The sequence below is a fragment of the Ammodytes marinus genome (genome assembly GCF_949987685.1).
Source record: "Ammodytes marinus genome assembly, chromosome: 14".
Classification (NCBI taxonomy): Eukaryota; Metazoa; Chordata; class Actinopteri; order Uranoscopiformes; family Ammodytidae; genus Ammodytes; species Ammodytes marinus.
Window position 1 is genome coordinate 24,707,529 of NC_137218.1, and position 23,461 is coordinate 24,730,989.

At 40.4% G+C, this 23,461-nt stretch overlaps 1 protein-coding gene across 2 annotated transcripts in view; it reads right to left on the reverse strand.

Moving 5' to 3' along the window:
• Positions 1–23,461, reverse strand: part of dlg2 (discs, large homolog 2) — a gene marked incomplete at its 5' end in the record, with an annotated part of 170,721 nt that overhangs the window by 12,970 nt on the left and 134,290 nt on the right. Inside the window, 9 exons of one of the 2 annotated variants that reach the window (XM_080041552.1) lie at positions 206–250; positions 1,732–1,834; positions 4,495–4,651; positions 8,311–8,469; positions 9,985–10,044; positions 14,207–14,372; positions 15,664–15,808; positions 16,649–16,785; positions 17,463–17,632. In XM_080041552.1, the coding sequence (XP_079897678.1) occupies positions 206–250; positions 1,732–1,834; positions 4,495–4,651; positions 8,311–8,469; positions 9,985–10,044; positions 14,207–14,372; positions 15,664–15,808; positions 16,649–16,785; positions 17,463–17,632 (1,142 nt within the window). The remainder of the gene's footprint in view (positions 1–205; positions 251–1,731; positions 1,835–4,494; positions 4,652–8,310; positions 8,470–9,984; positions 10,045–14,206; positions 14,373–15,663; positions 15,809–16,648; positions 16,786–17,462; positions 17,633–23,461) is intronic. The other variant, XM_080041553.1, reaches the window with a different exon arrangement.

The window sequence follows — 23,461 nt, forward strand, 5'->3', positions numbered from 1 at the left end:
GGTGAAGTCTTTTCAGGGTTTATAAAGTGTGTGTGTGTGTGTGTGTGCAGTGGAGGGTCAAAGTGGGGGAGGGACAGATCAGGTGTGCTTCAGTGGGGGGAAAGGGCTTGGTGAACAGAAGTGAACACATTCACTCAGTGACTCTCACTTAGCCGAGCCCTGGTGAATGATGCTAAAGCTCAGAGCAGGTGCCTATGGCACAAACCTGGTGTAGGAGAGTGGGCCCGTCGTGGTGAGCATAGAGCAAGTTCTGATGGGTAAGAAGAGAAAGCAGGCGTTAGTAACAGAGGGGTTCAGAGCCCAGCATTCAGACGTCGCCTCAGACCGGAATAAGGCAACCAGTTGGAGTAGTGACACAGGAACGTTTAATGAAGCAGATTTGTTTTAGTGCTTAAAGGAGTAGTTCAACACTTTTTTATTTTTTAGCTTGTTGCTGCACTCTCAGCTTCAAGAAAAGGGGACAAAAAAACATTCCAATGACTTTTCTTGCTTTTGTGAAATAGAAAATGGTTAAGGTTGCTGGTCGCTAGTTAGCTTAGCTCAAATACTGTTAGTCAATGGGAAGTATCAGCCTTGAACCGCCGAAATACTTTACAACATCACTAAATGGTCCTGTGTACTTCTTGGGAATTGCTTATTTATCACTTAATGTGCGCTCTATATTTTTTAATTTTATAATCAAAGACATTCCAAAAGGAAACCGTGCAGTGCGCATGCGCAAACCACCACGGATGTGCTCGCCAGTAGTAACATAAAGTGGTAAATAAAACAGTCCCAACAAAGCACACAGGACGGTTTAGTGCCACACAACTGAAGAGTTTCCTGTTGTCCTGGCTGAGGTCTGACTAACGTCTCAAGCATTAATCTACATATTTAAAACCTTGACCCAAAAGATGACTTCTTGGATGGGAGGTTTTAGAGCTGAGAGCAAAGCTCCTCGGTGGTTCTAATGTCTGGATGGTTTGTGAGTCTGGCACCTCTGAGACAGTGAGAGGTGTTCTGACCGTGAGTCACTGTCTGTGCAGAGCTGCTGTTGACCTTAATGAGAGGAGGCAGGTCACCAGTCAGAGCTGTCTGATCCACTACATGTCCCCTCACACAGGTTTGGCACACACAAAGAAGGCTGCCTTTGTTTTTTTTTTAAACCTTTTCAGAGAAATTGTGTATACCAGAAAACAAGTTAACACAACTGCACTATTTTAAGTGGTGAGAAATAGAGAAAAAATCCTGACTTTCTTTCAGATAAATCAGGTAAACACTTTGTGCATTACTGTGTAAACCCCCCCCCCCCCCAAAAAAAAAACAAGCAAACAGCCGATGGACACTTTTCACTGCTTATTCTGGAGCCCGAATTGTGCCAGTGTCACCTTTACTTTCACCTTTATCCCACCCGTAAGAGAACTATACAAGAGTCCGTTCAGTGCTAGAACCCTCTAAGTAGAATTCTTGCAGTCATGTGTATTGTAGTGAAGGGGACAAATACAAATGAAACCTCAGGATATGAGATTGTTCGAAACATTGACGGAGTATAGGGACCAGAAAAGTAAGAGATACCAGGTACCAGGGAATTTTACATAGTGGAAAACAGAAAATGGCAAGTGGATTAGAATAGAGTAGAGTTGGTACAATGCAGTTGAAAAGCATAATATACTAAAGCATTAGGTTAGACAGACACATCGATGTCCTGTTTATGTCTGTGCTCGTACTGGTAACCAGTGTGTTCCAACTCACCTTCTGGTCTGTACTGGGCAAAGATGGTGACCACCTGTCCGGCTCCTTTCAGTGCTGCTGCTGCCTGTTCATGTGTGGCTCCTCGTAGGTCAATGCCATTCACCTGTTTAAAGACCACACATACAATTCACAGGATTATTTCATGTGGGTCGTTTTAGTGGAAACCTGAATGCAATGACCTGAAACACAAATGAGCTACACCAGTGCAACCAGATGGCGTCCTTTATATGGATAAAGACACATATGCAATAAATATATTTCTTTGAACAGTTTTTATGCTATTTAAATGTATTCAGCCATTTGGTTCAAAGTGTTGTGCAGAGAGTGGAGGTTAAGACACATTTAAATAGAGGGTTTACCATCTGGCATCTTGTCTTAGTGATGTATTGTGGCTGGAAAAAGATTTTTTTTTTGTTAATGATCTAGATGATATATAACTAAGATCTGTGTGTGAGTGTGTGTGTGTGTGTGTGTGTGTGTGTATGTGTGTGTGTGTGTGTGTGTGTGTGTGTGTGTGTGTGTGTGTACAGACAGAGAGGAGTGTAGTATGGTCAATAGGTGGGGAGCATCAGTTGAAGTTATTGTAACAGACCACTGTTAGAATATTAACCGACTGCTCTCATCAAGGTGCTGATTAGACGCAAAGGAACAGATTTAACAACCTGCAGGCTATACAATACCATAGCACTACAATTAAACTAGACAGTGCAATCTGTTGCACAGTGCGTGAGGCTAACTATTACAATCAACTGTAATGAGGCGGAACAATCCACTTCCTCCCAGCTACTGGAAGTGTGTGTGTGTGTGTGTGTGTGTGTGTGTGTGTGTGTGTGTGTGTGTGCGTGTGTGTTTGCGTGTGCGCGTGTGTGTGTACTCTGTTCATCATGTCAGTAAGTCAGCTGACATACATCTGTGTTTGTTAGCTATTACTCATGGATCATGTGAGCAAACAATGTATATGTAAACCTTAAGCCTTGTGAACCCACCGCAGTATCAGTTGTAGTAACTTAAATATGGTGGAACAAAACACCAAGTAAATGAGAGCGCGGAAATAGCAGAAAGAAAATCAGCTGTGATGTATACCTAAACCAATCCTTCATAGATATTTTTAAACTCTTGAGTGTTTCAACTGTATTTTCTTTTTTTGCAGATGCTGACTGTTGCATGTTCAGACATCTCGCCCACTTGTCCTTTACAGAACTGGATGACCAGAGGCTTATCTAACTCTACTTGACAATGTTTATTTACAAAGTTCAAAGAGTCTGTTGGATTTTGGACAATTTAGGCCAGACCCATGTTCCCTTACCATGCTGACAACCTGTACTATACGTAGGTTTGGACTACAAGATTAAAAAGGTGCAAACAGAACTACAGCGATGTTAACAGCTAATAGGCTAATACAACAACATTTTTTCCAAACTGCTCTGAATGGGGAAACCAAGGAATGAAATCTAACTTTTGGAGCTGTCAACCATAGCATTTAAATTGAGTGGGGTAAAATTAAAGTATTATTCACTATCACAGACATACTAAAGCTTTCTGTGGTAATGTAGGAGAAATGCTGCAAGGATAGAGAGAACTGGACCAGGCTGTTAGTGTTTGGCCCTGAAAATGAATCTAGGCCAGTGGGACTACGACACGCTCTATTTATACTCCGGGCACACACAGGGTTTAACCAGAGTCGGCCATTTTAAAAAGTAGATCTCAACCCGAGGCGAGGGAACATTGTTGACACCCAGCCGCCCGGCCCTCTTCTTTAATTAAACTGGAATCACCTCTGATATAAAGACTTGTATCATGGATGATTTAACTTGTATGTAAGCAGCCCACATTGTGCGTCGTATACTGTTATTATACTCATTTCATTCAATAGGACACACATCGTCTAATGCATGAGATAAGAACTTCAAATCCAGATGGTGACTTGTTAATCAAAAGTACCGGTACTGACCGATTAGTATGGAATATGGACGTAAATGGAATATGGAATTCAATCCCAGAACACATCAGACAGTTAAACACATGCAAGTATTTTACTACGCAGCTAAAACAATGAATGGCCAATACATATACGTGTCAGAACTCAAATGATTTATTATGTACTGTGTGTATTCTTTTCGTCTGCAATGTCAACACAATTGTAGTGTATTCTTTCCCTCTGTTTGTGAGTGACTACTGCTTTTATTGCACTCAACAGCTGTGTTTATTTTTCTAATCATTGTACACTCTGCCCTGTCATTTTACCTTGTCACCTGTACTGCTTTGTTGTTTGGTTCTGTGCTATGCCTTGTTTTGTACTTAGCTTCGTTCAGCTTGTGATCTCCTTCTTTTTCCTTTCTGTCCTAGTTTTTATTTATCATAAATAAATTTAAAAATCATCATAATTTTTGACATCGATTTTCAGGGGACTGCGAAAATCTAACTTTTGGCTAATTCTGGTATTATTTTTTGCCCATGTACAATACATATTATTAATATAAAGTGTCCCCCTTCAATAACTAAACTGAAGCTAATTGAATCATTCTAAATTGACTTTATATTTACATGGTGCACCTTATCTCTACACTTTTCAACTGCACTGTGTCCTTGCACTACTTTTGTGTTCATTTGTGTCACACGTGTTGCTCTCTTCACTTTTTTCCTTCTTCTATATATTGCATTGTTGAGACGAGCCTGGGACTTAAGAATTTTATTGCTGTAATTGTTAATGTCTGTGCATATGAAAAAAATAAATCAACCGCCTTTGAATGTTGAAGCACTCACCGATAGTATCTGGTCTCCTCTCCTCAGCTCTCCGCTCAGGTCTGCGGGCCCTCCAGCCAGGATGAAGGAGACGAAGATGCCCTCTCCGTCCTCTCCGCCCACGATGTTGAAGCCCAGGCCCGTGGAGCCTTTGTGGAGCACCACCTTCCTGGGGTCCCTGTACAGACAGTTCAGATAGTACATCAGCTCGGGGGAGTCCGTGGACCGCATCATCTTGGAGGGAATGTAGTGAAGAGGACAGAGGGAATGGATAAAACAAACGGCGATGGCGCAGTTACGGCCGGTACTAAAAAGCCTTGACTGAACGATGTGCTTCGGCCCAGGCTACACAGCTCCAAAGACTGCCTGGAGATCCACAGGGGGACGGTGCTCTACTTTAGGACTCACTTGTCCCCAATTCAGTTCTGACGGAGAAGGAACCTCGTCACATGCTCGAGCACGCACGCACGTACACACACAGCCTTTTTTTTCTTGATGTCCCTCTTTCAAACATGCAAACACTTGGGTTCATGGGATGCATGGGATGGGTACAAACATATACTGAGTGAGGGGCACTAACTCCCTAGAGCAGGGGTTCCCAATCTTTTTTATTCCAAGAACCGGCATGTTAATTTTAAGAAAGGAACATGTATAAACTTTAGGCCACAGATTCCCGGTTTAAGAGAATTTGGTTCAACGTTCCAAATATGAAAATAGTTCAGTTGTTAAGCACTGAACATGGAATACATGGAGAGTGTACATGGAGAGACTACTATAGGAGTATGATGGCATTTTTCAACCCTGTCAATCAGATATAATATCTAGACACAGAAATCAAATTAATATGCATTTTGCTATTTGTCCAACGTGTAGTATCAAGTCACATCTGACATATCTACAAGCATCTTTACTGTACCCTTCCAAAGGATGCCCAAGCACAAGAATACCATCATGAATGTTAGCACTGGCAGCATACTGCTATCTGCTGGTGAATGTATGAACTACAGCAAAGATGAAGCACATGACTGGGCACTTGGGCCATTATTTAAACAAAGCTGTTGAACCTTGAAAATAGGCAGAATAAAATAATCCCCCGACAACAGGCTGATTTGCATACATCCAGGCATTTCTAATGGAGTACACATTCCCCGATTCCAATCTTCCCTCTGCCGTCTTACAACCGTCGTTGTTTCATCACATAACATGCTCTGATCACACAACAATGCAGCTTTGATGGCCTACAGAATACATTTACATTTTTGTCTTAGTTATGAATAGATAAGAGTTTTCAGGAAAGCTGCTTTGGGGCGGATGTAGAAAATAATCCCTGCAAAAAAGGCAGAGGAGACTTATAGTGAAGAAAAATTGTTCCTTTGCAAGCACGATGTCTGTGAATAAACCCTGTCATAGTCCAACAAGCATTCAGTGACTGGTTTGTTGCCGTTGTGTTATTAAAGCTTAACAGACACTGTACATACTGTATGTGTTCTGACTATGCCAAGATACATCTCTTCAGAGCATACTGCACTCCTCTGTATACTGCCCCCTTTAGTAAAAAAAAAATAAAATAAAAAGAAAGGATCAAGTATGCAGACTTTAGGTACGTAATGATTGCTTGAGAATATTGTGGTGCAGTGCAACCGAGCTATTTGTTAATTCAGGAGTCAACACTGTATAGGCTTCATTGGGGAATCAAATGTACAGATACTAATAAGGCTGAACCCTAGTTGTATATAGTGCAGTACGCTACCAGTCATACCTTTGGAGACATTGGTATAAGTGCCTTTTTATGAGGGGTGGAAATGTATGTATCGTCATTTATGTGTGTGTTGTCTATTGTTTGTAGTGTATCTATTTTAAATGGACCTTGATAATTACTGTATCAACCCCCTACAGTAAATGTATGATTAATCATGGAACATTATCAAACCAATAAAGCATGAATAATAAGTTACTAAAGAACAGTAAAAACTTTGCCGGTTCAACTTCATCTTGTTCCTGACATTTTCATAAAATATCTCTGCACTGTATTTATAACAACACCTACTAAGCCCAAGTACTAATTAAAGGTACATAGTTAAAGGAGAAGTAAGCGATATTATTTTGTTGATATACGTGTTAAATCACTCTATATTCATACAGCAATCACTTAAACAGTATGTGCAGTTCATAACACAGGTCTCCCAGTCAGTCAGCTTTGAGACGGCTGCACGTTCATGTGGTGGTGACGTAGGGACGAGGGAGGGGACTGCTAACTGTAGTCACTGACAGGAAGTTAGCTAAAAAGGACCATATCACTTACTTCTCCTTTAAGATTAGGTTAAAGCAGGTAGATGTATCAATTGAATGGAATTAGTAGAGCCATCATGAATGAGGAGGACAACTCACTCAAGATAACACAACTCTACTTACTCTAGGTAACCTAACCTGACAACCCCAAGACCCAAATTGCAAAATCACAAATTTAGCCTCAGAACGTATTGAATCATATGGATAAAGCCAAAGTACTAAATATGGAAATTTTAACTCAGCCACACTCTGGCAAGACCTCATACTCAATCTTACAGCAGTCAATACACTGTAGGCTGCTTATTGCATGAGCCTATAGTGCACCTTTGTTTGCCCACAGTCCCAGAGACGTGATTCACTGTATATTGGACCACTCGTAAAATTAATTTACTCTCATTCACTTGAGACTAAAAATCATCTGTGTATGAACTGTGCAACCATGGTAACAGCAACACCCGGGACATTATCAGTTCAACAAGGTTGTTCTAAAGAATATAAAGTATGTTCTGTTTCATTGCCCCCATCATCAAAAAAAGTGCTTAAAGCTGGTTTACTCACCAGCTAACATATTAGGCTATATGTTATGTAATACATACTGTAACAGCATCATTTATGAATATTGTGAATTTTTTCAATATGTATATAGACAGAGGCGGTGTACGGTTAGGGGTAAGGCACTTGTAGTGGGTCAAAGATTAAAATAAAAGGCTTTGGGGTTAATAAAAACGTTTAACTACAACAAATAAGGTCACTTGTCTCCTCTGCAGCGTGCAAACAGCCGCAGCAGGGCCACATTAAGGACCAAAAACAATCAGCGACGCTCCATTGCTATTCTGCTAACATTATCTCTGCCTCCCTCACTCATAGCCTCAACAAACAGGGAAGTGAGCCAAAGACGCCCGGGATAAAGAGGTAGTATTCGTCATTTCGAGGCGATGGCAATATTCATATGATGCACAGTATCCCATCTGTATTTCACTATGATGTTTAGAAATGTTTAACAGCCTTAAATAAAAATAGCTGAAGTCTTATCACGGCTGCTCCAACACTGAATTCTAATGGTTAAATAAAAACCTTATTCTGAAATGGACTGTGTATGTAGTTTTATTTTTTGGTGCTTTGAGTATAGGTTGATGCTAAAGTTGGAAATGTATGACTTTTACACATTGTTTCTACAGTGTGGTTCTTCCATTGCTGAATAAATATAGCAATGCAGCTAGGAGGATCCTGCTATATCAGAACCCCAAAAAGAGAAAGAGAGAGGGAGAGAGAGAGAGAGAGAGGGAGAGAGGGAGAGAGAGAGAGAGAGAGAGAAAGAGAGAGAGAGAGAGCGAGAGAGAGAGAGAGAGAGAGAGAGAGAGAGAGGGGAAGTGGAGGGAAGTAAGGCATGCTCGCTTGATAAGACGACACCAACATGTCGGAAGGCCGGGAGGTTTAATAATGCGAGCAAGCAACTGAAAGCATTAAACAAGCAGTGGGTCATAATAACGTGGCGTATAGTGCAATGGTCATGCTGGCGGTGCTGGTGGTGGTGGTGGTGACTAGTACCTGGTGATGTCCGAGTCAGGGAACAGGCTTATGTGAAAGTTTGGGAGGGGGGCGGAGTGGAGGAGGAGGCTTTTGTCACACTCCACTGGGGAAAAGTGTCGGGGGGAGGGGACTTTGTCACACAGTTTGTTCACAGTGCTGTAAACGGGCTCGGGAGGCCTACAGTGGAGTCAGAGACAAGAGCACAGAGGTTAGTGTCCACAGACAGAGGTGGATGGGTGGGGATGGATGGATGGATGGATGGATGGAACACGGATGAAAGAGGGGAAGAATAAAGTAGTCCGATGGGTGGTAGAGAGAGAAGTACTGCTATATGCTTCCTCCTGGCCAAATCCAAAAATTCAGAAGGTTTACATCTTAAAAAGAAAAGACACTTTAAATAAATAATGTCCTGTTATTTTAATCAATATCATATATTCAACAACCAGTAATACTGTACTAGTATTATGGGTACTACCTGCAGTTGTTTTAATGCTCAAATAATCTCCCTAAATGGATTTTGTTTTGATCAATCAAGCAATCTTTTGGTCTATAAAATATCAGAAATGACTTTCCATGGCCTAAGGTGATTGCTTCAAATAGCTTTATTGACTCTTACTCTATTACCTAAAGATATAACATTTTACAATGAAACAAATTATAATCATTTATAAGCTGGAACCAAGTTATGTTGGACATTTCTTGGATGATATAAGAATATAATGATTAAAAAAAAATCTTCACAAATCTTGTTCTTGAATTGATTAATTGACAACGGTTATTTTTCCAGCACTAGCTGATATTATTGGTTATTCATTAAACTCATTGGTATAGACATTTACTGATATTCAAAAGCTTCAATTTTGTTATGAAAATGCATGCTGCAATCTGACCCTAGAGCTCGTACAATCATGTACTTTTATACAGTTGTTTGCCATTGACTGAAAGCCAGATTATGTTATGTCTACAAAATGTAATGCAATAATAACAGGACAAGGCTAAATGCTATTGTTATGTCCTCTTTGTTGCATGTTTTTAATTTCTTCTTCTTCTTTTATGTTGCTTGGTTTTGGGTCGTAGATAAACAAATCTTCAATTCCTCTTTATGTCAATGACATACTGCAGATTTGCAATTAAATTGACTTGAGTTAAACATTCACTGCGATAGTGGCACAAGTCATACTTCTGTGAACTGACTCAGTTATGTCAGAAAGTACTAAAGTATACATCTAAAGTTTGCTCACAATATCTGTCATAATTTATACCATATCACGTAAGACTGTCACAACAAAATCCCAGAGTGCATTGGGTGAGCAATGTGTGTCAATTTAAACTTTTAATTTTTTAGGAGGAGGACTTTCAAATATTAAACCTCTATTCTTGAGTGCATGAGCATACTCACGAGACAAGAGCGATCTAGTACACTCTCTTAGAACAAATGTTAAAACCTCCTCAATGTCGCCCGAATGATTTGAAATGATCTACTTGGAACAATATACCGCAGGAGGCAGAAACATCCAACAGTACTTCAGAGTTTCTTCATAACATTTAAGTCAGGCATCTGAATCAAAATAAAAAGGGCTTTCATGCTTACACATTTGTCATGATGTCATTTCTATTTCCAATGATTCCAAGTCTACAGTGATGAGCGTGCAGGAGCATGCAGTAGTTGGCGGCGCATACTAAATATCTCACCTTAACTGGAAGTGCTGGGAATCAAACCCGTGACCTTCCCCGTCATCTAGCGAGGGATTTCTATTAGGAAAAAGTCAACTTTTGATAACCAGCCAACCAACTAACTCTCTTATTTATTTACATTTATACAGTTATTTATAACACTTTGAAGGGGTTATCAGCGATTCTGGAGAATGCTTGTTGTCAAAATCAGTAAATATCTCATCATCGTAATTTTAATTGTAATTTGTCCTTGTTTGCTGAAAAAAAAAATCCAGTTTTGTTTTAAATGGCATGCTATTAGTTCTGGTCGGCCCCTTTTGTTTAAATGCTAGCTTGCAGAGACTAGGCTCGGTATTAACACCATATACTAAAAAGTAACACTGGATCAGTAGGGACAGGTAGCGGATCGTGGAAAATATTCACTGATTCGGAGCAAAATTGATTTTGACAACAAGCCCAGTCCATAATAGCTGACTCCACCTTTAAAAAAACGATCAAAGAAAGACTTGGAGGCATGCCACATAGAAGATAATGAGTCATCTATAAAAGGTCATGTCCTTTTAAACACTGAAGTGATGTCCATGTCAGCAACATAGTCACAAAAACATCAGATTGTGTTAGCTCATTCACAGTATGCCTATTCCGCTCTGCTGCAGGCACACTGCAAATCCACAGCGCTGGCTAAACAGTCGGTGAACAAATGCTCAGTGTGTGTGCATGCACTGTATGCTGTATGGGGCCTGATGTGGATTACGGTGTGATAACTGGAGCATGCAGCCCAGTATGTGACTGGAATAATTATGCATAATGTTCGAGATGGTGCTCTGTGTGCGTAAATGCCATTTGATGAGGTGAGGTTGGTTGGTCATACTATTGCATGACCAATAATTGTATGATGTCATTATTTGGCCTGCATTAAGCCTACTGCAGCACCACCACATCACCAACACACACACACACACACTCATACGTCTTCCCAGAGGTACACTGCCTCATCTGATAAGAGGAGAAATGTAGACCTGGAGCTATCATCATAACCACAGCTACACTAACATCTCACACTACAGTCCTTTTTGACACTTATAAACATCACAAGATGCTTGTGCTATCATGCAACCAGAGCCCTGAACTTAGTTCCTAATGCCTCGTTTCCACTGAGCGGCTCGGGTCAGTGCGGCTCAGAGCGGGTCAGCTTGGTTCTGGTCAGCTCCGTTATGCTACATCTGGCGAGCGTTTCCACCACGCACCCTATCCTTTAGCCCAGGCGGGGTTTTTAGGCTGGACGCCGATAGCTGCCAGAATATGGGTGATATTTTTTTCCGTGGAACGACTGCGGTCAAGCCAGCAGTCTCTAATTTTTGCTTGGTCAAACCAGCCGCTTCTCTTTTTAAAGTCCCCCCGTATTGCGAGAGTATTTACGGTAAATGCACAGAGATGGCTCGGGGTGAGCCAACAAGCACAGTGAGCGAACAGCGCTGTTAGTGATAACAGACTATGCTCAGCAGAGAGAAGCACACTGGACCATCACCTGCACTTTAATACTGTAACTCTGGACATATTGTACAACACACCTTCAACACCGACATCACTCATCACCTATCTGATTCCTGTTTATCTCATTTTAATTTAGTTTATTTACAATATTCCTCATTTCAACTACTTGTGCATGTGTATACATTTGAAGTAACTTTGTTTATACTTAACGCTATCCTGCGTAACTCTCATTTCATATGAATGAATGTTGGTTACATTCAAGCCATCGCCAAACGAGTTGACACAAATTTCTCTCTGTATTTCTCAGTTTGGCAGCGTTTTACAAACTAGTGATAATATAGGCAGGCAATATAGGCAGGACTGTCTCTCTATTCATATAATTCATAATGCATGTGGTGTCAAAAAGGTCAGAGATCATAAATATTAATGTCTCATAATAAACTGGAGCAAAAGGGTGATAAAAACGCCTGGAAGCAAATCTTTTATAGTTTCCATTCCTATATTATTATTTCTATATTATCTCCACACTGCACAGGTGGCCTCAATTCTCTTGCTGAATCATTCATACTGCAATGAGCTGAGGCAGGCAGTCAGACCAAGCAGAGCAGACCAAAATGCAGAGAGCTTTGAAAGACTCCTGGGTGCTACTTACTGTGGAGTTTTAAAATGAAAGCGTACAGCTGACCTATGGGGGCACAGTTCATCTCTCTTCTACATTTACTCATTAACCTTTAACTCATTCAGATTTTGGAGTTCATATTCTATAAAGCAGAGATATTTTCTTACAATAACGTATACGCTGTTTTACTGTAATGTTGTGCAGTCTGGAGGGTGACGTTACACTACAGTAAACATTACATACTAACGGGTAAACTTATTATTACTCTTTCTGTTGAGTAACAATCACAAACAAAATCATCCCTTGTAAATTTCATAATTGAAAATACACTGAGCTGAAATTCACAACACTAGTTTCCACTACTGTATGAGACACTCCAGTCCATACATGCAGGATATTGCATTTCTTCTGCTACTCCACACATACATTTTCCATACATTTCAAATGGCAGACAGTGGTGCTAAAAATGTTTTGCAATGTTGCTCACCAGAGCATTGTTCTAGGGATTTTTATTACACTTAGTCATAACTTAAGCATTGAAACATTTGCTAATATGAGGTGACTGTGTCGTGTACATATCTGAACTTCTTTTTCAAAGCAGAAGATAATTGTAATGGCATGCAACAGATATAGAAGTGAATATATGTCAAGAAAACACAACATCGCAAACACACTATGATTTCAACACATAACTGTAGGAGAAGATGATCTAAAGTTAATACTCAAAGGAGGTTTGACTTGAGCATCAATAACATGGTGAGCTTCATAAGACTACTTCACATCCTTTAACAGCCATACAACTGTCTTTGGTCAGAGTTTAAGTGAATAGAATAAATCACTAATGTATGCAATTAGAAAAACTTTAATTGACTAAACATCTGAAGACCTTCAACGCTAGCATTCCGCCCGGGCTATCTAGCCTGGCAGAACAACTTTTGATTAATTTTGTTCTCGTTAATAGGGATTCCTCTCTAATTTGTCTGAACAGAAATTTTTAAAAGGTGGAGTTAGCCATTATGGGGAACGTCAAAATCATCATTGAATATCTCCTCACGATCGGCTAACCTGGACGCACTGTGTGTAAAAAAAAAGAAAATCCAGTGTTAATACAAAGTCTAGACTCTGTAAATGGGCATGCTTGCTTGCTACGGTGGGTTCTTCTTTTACATAGTACCAGTTTACAGAGCCTAGGCTGTGTATTGACACCAGATTTTTTTTGTTCAGTTTTCAGTGCACAGACAGTACGGACAGGTTGCGGATCGTGAGGAGATATTCTCACGTGTAGAGAGGGTCACGGGATACTGTCTGAATGCTGCACTTTCAGGACATCATTAAGCTCAAAGGCTATTAGTGAAGCACCTTGTCCAAGCACAACTAGTAAACCTCTTAACGCCAAAGAGAATGGAGGGACTAATCCTTCACTCTAACAAAGCTTAACATGAAGGTCCTGAGCTTTTGTTATCCCTCTGTCGCCTTAGTCTTTCACCAGTCTTTATTTGGGAAATGGAATATGAATGGAGTGGACTATTGTTTATATTGATAGACACCACTTTACTTGTGGTGGTTTACCAAAAAATAATCTGTTATTAACGTGTTATTCTTCCAATGGCCGGACATTTAACCAATAATTTCACAGGCCCGAGAATGCCAGTCTGGGTAAACCGTGTGTTGGAAAGACAGAAGCTTTGCTCCCTTTGTCTACATACCCGTCTAGGCTGTGTATTAACACTGGATTGTATCCCCCCCAGCACACACACAGTGCGAACAGGTAGCGAATTGTGAGTAGATACAGTGAATATTCACTGATTTTGAAAAAAAGTTATTCTGACGACAAACGTTCTCCAGAATCGCTCACTCCACCTTTAATTATAAAGCCATGACTCGATCACCATCGGTTTACAGAATCTAAAGAGAGATGTTCAGCCACAAACATGAGACCACACCACATAAACACAAGACTGAAATCTTTTTTTAGGCTATCATTGAAAAAGACCTTTTCTGATTAGTGGGTTAAAACAATGTGATCCACAAACAGCAACACAGATCAGTGGGGACACGTGGGGAGACAGGTGTACAAAAGCTTTCTACCTGTAGCTCTAGCCGTGTGGTAGGAAGGAAGGTAATTACCGTAAGAAGGAAAAACCATCCAACCTGTTTATATCCTCTTCCCCCAGTAAGTGCTTAGGGAGGGGGGAGTAACTCCCTGGGGAGATGGGGGGCAGAGCGGACTTGTACTCCAGAGTGCCACTGTTCACTGGGGAAGAGATATGATTTTCCATGGCCGGAGAGAAAGCTGTGGAGGAAAGGAGTGAGAGAGTTCAAACTGAGTGGGCAGCTGCAATAACAAAGACAAACAAGATGACTCATTCACACGATGCCACAAAGGTATCACCGCCAGCGCACTTTGTATTTTTAATTTGGAATATTTTATATTCCAGTTTAATTTCAACATACAGTGATCAGGGGCCACAATCAACAAACATTTCAAGCAGTAGCCCCTAACTTGCGGTTTTTTTAAGCACTGGTCAATTGTGAGAGGTCCAACATTGTACATTGAGGTGTTAATTTGAATAAACATGGTGTGTTTGCATCTGTATTTTTCTCTTATACTCCCATCTTTGAAAACCATTATTTCAATATTAGTTTTTGTTCAATACTCTGCATAAATCTCAACTTACCTCAACTACATTTTCCATAATCATTCTAAGCACTATTCTGAAGGTTATTACAGAAGGATTTGTTCATATGGTTGTCAATTGTCTGATGAATGATAGATGTTGTTTAATTTTTTAACTAAATAAACATTTTAACTCTGGATTTAACCCACATTTAGATGATAGCTTTTTTTTATTAAAGAGATGCAAATGTACGCACAATTAGTTAGATATCGCCAACTTTGCATATTTATTCAAACATTTGTGACAAAAGTAATGCAAAAATAATATTTTTAACGAAAGCAATCAACTGGCATCGTTTCATGATCATATCTATGAGATTAATGTTTTCCCCTATTCACCTGCAGTGTCTTGCCTTAACATTACACTGCAATGCAACTGTATTGTTCAGTCTCAGCGTGCTCATCAACCCCATTGTTCTTAGCAGCAGCAGGCAGATGCTTTGAGTGAATATGCTCTGACATATCTACTGTGTTTACGACCTGCTCAGCGGCAAAAAGCACACAGACACAGCAAGAGACTAGCTGGTCAACAGAGTGGAGCATTTAGAAGCTAAACACACAGGGATTTTTTCACAGCGGCTGTCGAGGACCTCACTACAGCTAAAGGAAAGGGAATGTTGGACCTTAATCAGGAGCATTATTATTATATATTATTAGTATATAAATAGCTGTTAATGTATTTCTTAATGACCTATTTATTATTTTTTGGGTTTTATATGCAATAACTTTAAGCTATCTATCTATTATAAGACCTGAAATGAATGCACTGTTTCAGCCAGACACGTGCTAGCAAGTGATAAACAGTCCAGCTCTCAGAAATGAATTCTGTCAATGAATTCACACACATATACACACACACACACACGCACGAGCGATCAGTTCAAAACACAAGTGGGTTAGGACTTACAGTGTGTGATATCAGGAGGCCCATAGGGATCTGATAGGTAGACATTGGTAGGCTTCCCCACTTTAAGGTAGACCACGTCCGACGTGTTCTTCAAAATGGCCACAGCCTCTTCATGAGAAACCTCCTCCAGACTGTAGTTGTTCACCTGTCCAGACACACATACACACACACACACAGATATACAGACTGTGTTTAAGAAGCTGCCTCGTGTTCTCTTTACTACTCAGTTCAGATTAGTGCAGCGGCGTGCTCCATGCCTCCAGGAGACTGTGGACTATGACAGATGGTGCTGGGATGAGAAAACGCGACAGCAGGACAGTAATTGAATTAAGCATTGGTAAGGCAAGAGACAGCCTGCAGTTATACCACTGAGCCACTAGGAGGTACTTTCTTACTTAGAAAAATGTTTGCAAGATACTAGATAGGTTATTGTGCATTGCACAGTCACCACCGGATTCAATGAACCATCATTAGACTCATGGATATCTGTCTATTGAATAATCGCCATTGCATTGTCTTATTGTATTATAGCCTAATTATGATTCTAAACAGGATATTAATTAAACTCACCAGCAGAATCAGTGAGGTCATCATGAAAGAGTCCAACTACTAACAGGTTGACATTGTGACCATTCATACTCTAAATATACTTTATTCAAAATATATTGGGTAATATTTAATGTCACCTTTAGGGTTAGCGTAAAGAAGCATGTGAAGGTGGTATACAAGATATCAGAGGCCACTGGAGACTGTAATATGATTTGCATTGCATTACACTGCAGTAAGCTTTCTACAGTATATTTCTAGTAACTGGAGTGTTTTGGCCATTTGTTTGCCATTCAAAATTCCAAATGTTTCCACTGAGGTTCATTGAATCTATACTGTTTTATGAGCAATAATCTGTGAAAATATAACAGCTATTCTATTCTATTTTAGAAAATCATTTTCTACAAACTCTTCATTGTGAACTCATTTGCGTACTCACCATTACCAACCTGTCTCCGACTTGTAGCCGGCAGTCCTTCTGTGCTGCCCCGCCGTCAATGATCTTGGTGACATATATGCTGTTGTCACCGGGGATGTGCTGGTTCCCGACTCCACCTGCGATACTGAAGCCAAGCCCTGTGTGTGTGTGTGTGTGTGTGTGTGTGTGTGTGTGTGTGTGTGTGTGTGTGTGTGTGTGCATATGAAAGTAATTGGTTAGTTTCTCCACTGTGTGTGTAAGAACAGCACCACTCTTTTTGTCTTCTACTGCTTCTTTAGTTAGGAAGTGGAACAGTTTGACCTTTTGTTAAAGGTAGAGTCAGTCATTCATTTTTCTTCCAAATCAGTGACTATCTCCCAGCGATCTGCTACCTGTCTGTGATTGTGCTGATTTTTTTTGTAGGTGTTAATACAAAGCCTTGGCTCTGTAAACTGGCATGCTGCTTACTAGGGTGGGACCCTTTGTTTACAGCAGCAGATCCATTCACTTATTTTAACAAGAGATGATTTCGACACCAAGCAGGCCCCAAAATCCCTGACTCTACCTTTAACTGAAGCACAACAAATACAGCCCCCCCCCGTCCCGTCCCGTAAACACATAACTAAGGAAATAAATACTGCTGCTACTTGCAACATTACAACCATCATTTTCTTTTATACAGCGAGGGAAAAACCCTGTTTGAAATTTGAACTGAGGAACTTGGATGTTAAACCAGGGGATATTTGAAAGACTTTTCATGAGCATCAACACCAAGACAGAAGTGACAAGTGTCAGTGTGTGAACTATCCATATGTGTGTATGCTTGTGAGCCCACCTTTTGGTCCTTTGATGAGTTTGATCTCAATGATGGTCTCCAGCATGGGCCTGCGGCGTCGTACATACAGCCGGACAATGGAACCTGCCACCTTAAGGGCTTCCACTGCTTTACTGTGAGAGACCTCAGACACGTCCGCATCGTTCACTCGCAGGATGCAGTCGTTCACTCTGAAAGAAGGAACAGCATGGATGAGTAACGCTAGAAGTAAGTAAGAGCAAGGATGCACTCGCTATTTCATCTTTCAATGAACGAGTTGTTTAGGTGTGAGGTGAATGTTTGCCAGGCAGATGCAGATAAACCACCTTGGGAAAGTGGCTTAATATCAAGAGTTTTTCTGAGAACTTTATAAAGTTGCAAAATGTTAGCTGTAATGGAATTCCATGACATTGACTGTTTATATTCAGGGCCGTTAAATCACAACTAAGTTGAGAAAGTGTTCAGCAATTTGAAAAGAATGATTTTCTTAATATACAAAATGATTATAAAACTACAACTTAGACACACACAAAGAAATCAGCACAGAAAAGTGGTTACTTTTGTGAATTCATCCAAGCATGTTAACAGTACAGTTGGATCATTCTTATTTTTTTCGCGTTCCTGGCATACACATTTGATACTGTCTTTGGTTGTTCAAACATGTAGATCATGTGTTATTGCATGTGTTTTGACATATGTTTGTACACCAGTTTTTCATGCATATGCATGACTGTGATGCATGCCTGTGATGTGTAACAGAGTGGCACAGTAAGCCTACGCGTCAGTGTGGGTGGTCACACAAGTGTGTAAAATCTGAATCAGCGAGGCGGCACAGTTTGAATTCCCCTGAGGTGTCAACCACAACATCCATGCCCTGGCAGTGAAGGACATCACTCCCCTGGGGGGGCTCATAGAGACCAGCTGAGACCCAACACACACACACAGACACAGACACACACATAGGCACACAGACACAGACACACACACCTTGTCACGTGTCTTCCCCATACCCGGGACAAGATTAGGTTCGAAGTCGCTTATTTTCAACAGCAATTTGAGATTAACTGGTGGCTCCCATGATCTATTTTAATTTAAATGTTCTATTTGTACACTGTTAAAAGAAAAAGTGAATTTGATTAGTTGCTGTTGACAAAATTGACAAAGAAAAACAAAATTGACAAAAAAAATATTTTTTTATTTTTTAACTGCCAGTATACTATTTGTTATTTACAAATGTATTTCTTATATAGCGAGCAGCAACAAACAGTAGGGTTTGTGACATAGGTGTACACTATGGTGGGTGAAGTTCAGAAAAAAAATTGCTTTTCACAATATGTCCCATCAAAGACTCGGTTTTAAGAATTGGATTAGGGGTGGGGTATGGGTTGGGTAAGGGGTTGGGGAATGTATAATGTCAATGAGGGTCCTCACAAGAATAGGAAGACAAGTGCGCGTGAGTGTTTTATAGTTTAGAACACACAGAGGGAAGAAAGGAACATTTAGAATGGAACACACAATTAGAACCTGACATACTAAAGAACAGAACTCTTCATTGTCACGAATGTTCCATTAGTGAGGAAGAACCTCATTCCAGTCTTAGGCTCTGAACTGACAAGCCACATAAATCACAAGTTCCCAGCTTATCACTTCAACTGAAGACCAGATCAGTCAATACGAAGAGACATCGAAGAACATAAACCTAAAGATGCATCAAAAGACAGAGGTATAGTATTAATCAACAGACTAACTAAGTGCTGGACTTAAGAACAATTTGAGGCTCTTGTTTTACACTAGAGTTTTTCCATTGTATTGTACTTTAAACTTCTACTAGACTAAATACAAGATTCACAGCTACTTTTCAGAGAGTTTACATACAAAAACATTCAAGATCAGGTGCATTGTTTTAGATTAAACCACCCACTTGTATACAAATCAGTTAACTATTACCTTCACCTCAACTACTGTAATGATCAAATAAAGATATAATTGTCTGAGAGACGACGGGGCTATTTTGCACAACAAAGCATTTTTAATATATCCCCGTATATTTTATATTTACGTCGTTGTTTGTTCGATCATGTGAAGTGTGAAAATGACCTCTAAAACAGTTTGTCACTTTTTTCCCCAACAGATTGAAAATCTCACTGAACGTCCTCTGCATCCATACGAAATGGAGAATGAGGCAGAAAACGACGAGGCCTTCTGGGACTCAAGACCCTCCAGTGGGGAACGTGAGAGGTCCGTCACCCCTGCTTCCTCGGCCGGCTCAAGGTCCTGGGAGAGTGATGACGAGGAAACCAGGCTAGAGCTGTACTTTGACGCTCTGGAGTTGGCATATAATGATGATGATGAGGAAGATTTTTATTTCGCATCAGATTACTATTATCCCAAGAGGTTAAGCACCATCATGGAGGAGGATGAAGACATTGAAACTTCACCGGCCCCTCAAAGCCCTCTAGAGAATGAGGCAGAACTCTTTGATGAGAGTGGGTCAACCTATAAACCCTCCAGCCATGGAAGTAAGAATTCGGTCTCTTCTTCTTCTTCGACCGCCTCAAAGATCCGTGAGATCGCCGCCATGCCCGACGTAGAGACGCTGGACTGGGCTGCTACTGACACCGACGACCTGAAGGAAAAGGTCCAGCTGAAAGTAGAACATAATTTGGTCCAGACTGTCTATATAGCCGTCTCTCCATGTCCTTCACGGACATCTCCCTGCGTCTCAATGAGCTTCCGTGGGGATGCAACCAAAACAGGGCTGAACTATAACGCTCTGGAATTGGTTAAAAGTGGTGACCATGATGACATCACAGTCCCTGCAACTTTGTCTCCCACTGGCTTATCTCCAGCAGAGGAGGATCGCAAAGTGAGTAGTAATGTTGTATTTAACAGTTTTCTATCAGGAGAACACATAGAAAGAAACGAATAAATAACAAAGGCATTTGCTTTTAAAGTAAAGAAAAGTGCATGAAAAAATAAATGTACTGAAAAGGTCTACACTATTCCAACATTTTGGAATATTTTCGATCATAACTTTTATTTGTTTATTGTTATGCCAATTACCTAATATCATGAACTTCGTCTTACTAAAATGTAGTGATAACTTGTTGATATCAAACCATTCTTAATGATTTTTTTATTGTCTTTCCACTGTTTTCAGACGCTGTTACAATCTGGAGCAATACAAATCCTTGTCATTAGCAAAGAAGACAATGGCGATGATATTGATGCTTCACAGGACCACATGGGAGCTGAGACACCCAGTCCAAAAGAGATGTCTCTTATCACCACTTCAGTTGGCACCAATAAGGCTGCTGGAGAAGCAGACCTGAGCCCTGACACTCTGGTACTGGTGGATGTTGAGGATGAGGACCTCACAAGCATTTTACCACCAGCAGAGATTCATAGAGACCTGATCCTGTACAGAGGATACACACATGGTGAAGGAATGGGAGAAAACAATGGAGCACTAGAAGTAGCCCAGTTCTCCGGCCTGACCAGTTCCTTCTACACAATCATCGAGGGATTCTTTGGCTGCCTTACTGAGAAGTAGGTTATCTAATTTTCTTACAAAAATGCCTGCAAACGCTTGAATGCCCAACATGTTCTCATTCCCAATACATTCAAATACTAAAGCCTAGCTAAGGCCCTGGTGTCCTATACAAAATCCCGCTTTTGTCCAAAGGGGGCGCTAAAATCAACAACAACAGAGCTCCTTGTAACAACTTTAAATAAAATGGGAACGGCAATGTGTTGGAATGCCATTTGTGTACATTTTCGTTTTGGTATTTTACCTTTTGTTTATTTATTTTTCTCTTATGAAGGCAGCGAATGGACATTAAAAGAGATCTTTACGACATGGATGTGAAGGTGATGATGACCTATATGTTGACTCAGGTCATGAGTCTAGTCATCGGAAAGATCACGGAAAATCTGTTATCTTCCATCAACACGGGCGCTTTCTCCACTTCGAGGGGTTCTAACTCTTCCCAGGGGTGTGGTGGGGCGAAGCTGGCTGGGCTGAAGCCTCCTTCAGAACTTCTTCGGGAGAAGTTAAATATTTCTGAGGAGAACATCCACCGTAGTTTGAGAGGCTCCTTTGGCAGGGCTTTCTGTGACATGGTAAGAGCAGACACGTCGGTCAGAATAGCTCCCAGATACAGAGAGGCCATTATAGAATCAATCACAGAGGAGGTGAATTCGGTCATATCTGAGACGATTCAAGCATCATTGAAAGGATCATCGTCTACCTGCTGCCAATTCTCAAGCTGCACAGCATGCAAGGAGATATTGGCTGACATCATCAAGGGGATGAAATCCATCGTCACATGCATTGGTGGTTTAAGGCGAGACACAACAGGTGAATATGGTAACTTTTTCAACTTATAGATATCATCATGAAGCTAATTATGAAAAATTCACATTAAGGATGTTTTTAAGAAGAAAATGTATCATAATTCATACAATTAACAACGAATAAACAAACTTACATCCAGTTAAGTGGATACTAAGTACTTAAGATGATGGTTGTATAGCAGTAATATACACAAACAAACCAAGAAGGTTTAATCAAACAAACACCAAAATGTACATTTTGGACCTTTGATTTATACTATTATGAAAGAAGACATGTGAACATTGCTTGAACAAATGATGTTTTATGCCTGCAGAGTCTCCCTTAAAGAAGAAGAATTCAGAAAGTGGCAATAAAGGTGACGGATCGACTGGTAAAAAATGTATCAAAGTTGATCAGAGCAAGTCACACTGGTGGAGTTGTAAACCCAAGGTCCAGCCAGTTACAGACGAGAAGAAACCTCTCAGCAATCCAACCAAATCAGACACCTGCTCTGTGCACACCTTTAAGTGGGAGAGTCCATGCCAGTCTGAGACAAATAGTCTGAGTGATGATTGGACAGCGGAGGACGTCAATAAGAAGAAGGCCGAGAAGAAGAAATCCAGAATCTTCAGGATCTTCTGCAAGGTATGAGAGCAAATCGACTAGACCGGATAGAAAGAAATGTAATTGGGTCCTTTACCACTCAGAGATGTGCCATGTCATAGCAGGCTGGCTTATTGTTAAGATTTATTTTTTGAACATGTAAGGTTAATCAACATACTTATGTGATCCGCCATCTCTTGGAATAGTTGCTGGTAGAATTGCTTTGTTGGCCACAAGGGTGAGGAACGGCTGTACCTTACTGAGCAACCACGGCGTGGTTGATGCAATTTTAGAAAGAAAGCAGAACAAAAACTGCAGACAGCAAGCTCAAACACTGAGACCGCTACAGTAGCATGGCTGTTTGTTTTGCAGGATAGGGCGCCACCCACTGATGACACTGACAAATCTGGTCAGAGTACCTGGTACCTAATTTTTTAGAACCTTGACAGAAAAGGTCCCAAATAAGTACCAGGTACTTATACATAATTGAAAAACAAAAAAGACGAGTAGAGTAGAGTAGAGTAGAGTAGAGCTGTTACCTTGTAATGTAAAAGTGCTATTTAAGCCCTACGAACATTGTGATGACCCCCAAGAGTCACGTTGTCTTCAGGTAGAATTAAACAGGTTAACTTTTCTTTTATCTTCGTACTTACTTTGTTGTTTTATTTCCTATTTTTCTAAAAAGGGCAAGAAGAAAAACAATAAGAAGTCTTCAGCTGAGGATCACGATGGTCAGACCAAAACTCCATCTCTACTAATGAGAATCCATTTTTTTCTGCTTTCCTGCTGCTGTGAGTGCTGAAACGGCCTCAAAAACCTGAGCATTGTTTCAAAACAGCCTTCCAAAACCTGAGTTTTTTTCTGAAAAACAACTCAGAATGTCATTGTTTACTAAATTCTTTATTCCTCAGCCTCTGTAACTGATAGACCAATGAAACAAAACATTTAAAAGCTTAAACCATTGGCTTAAACTTTAAATCACTGTCTTTGGCCTATAATTCATGAGGAATTTCTTATATATCAATAAAAAACATCATTAAAAGATATGATAAATTATTCAATTTCTTAGCCTCTGTAGAAG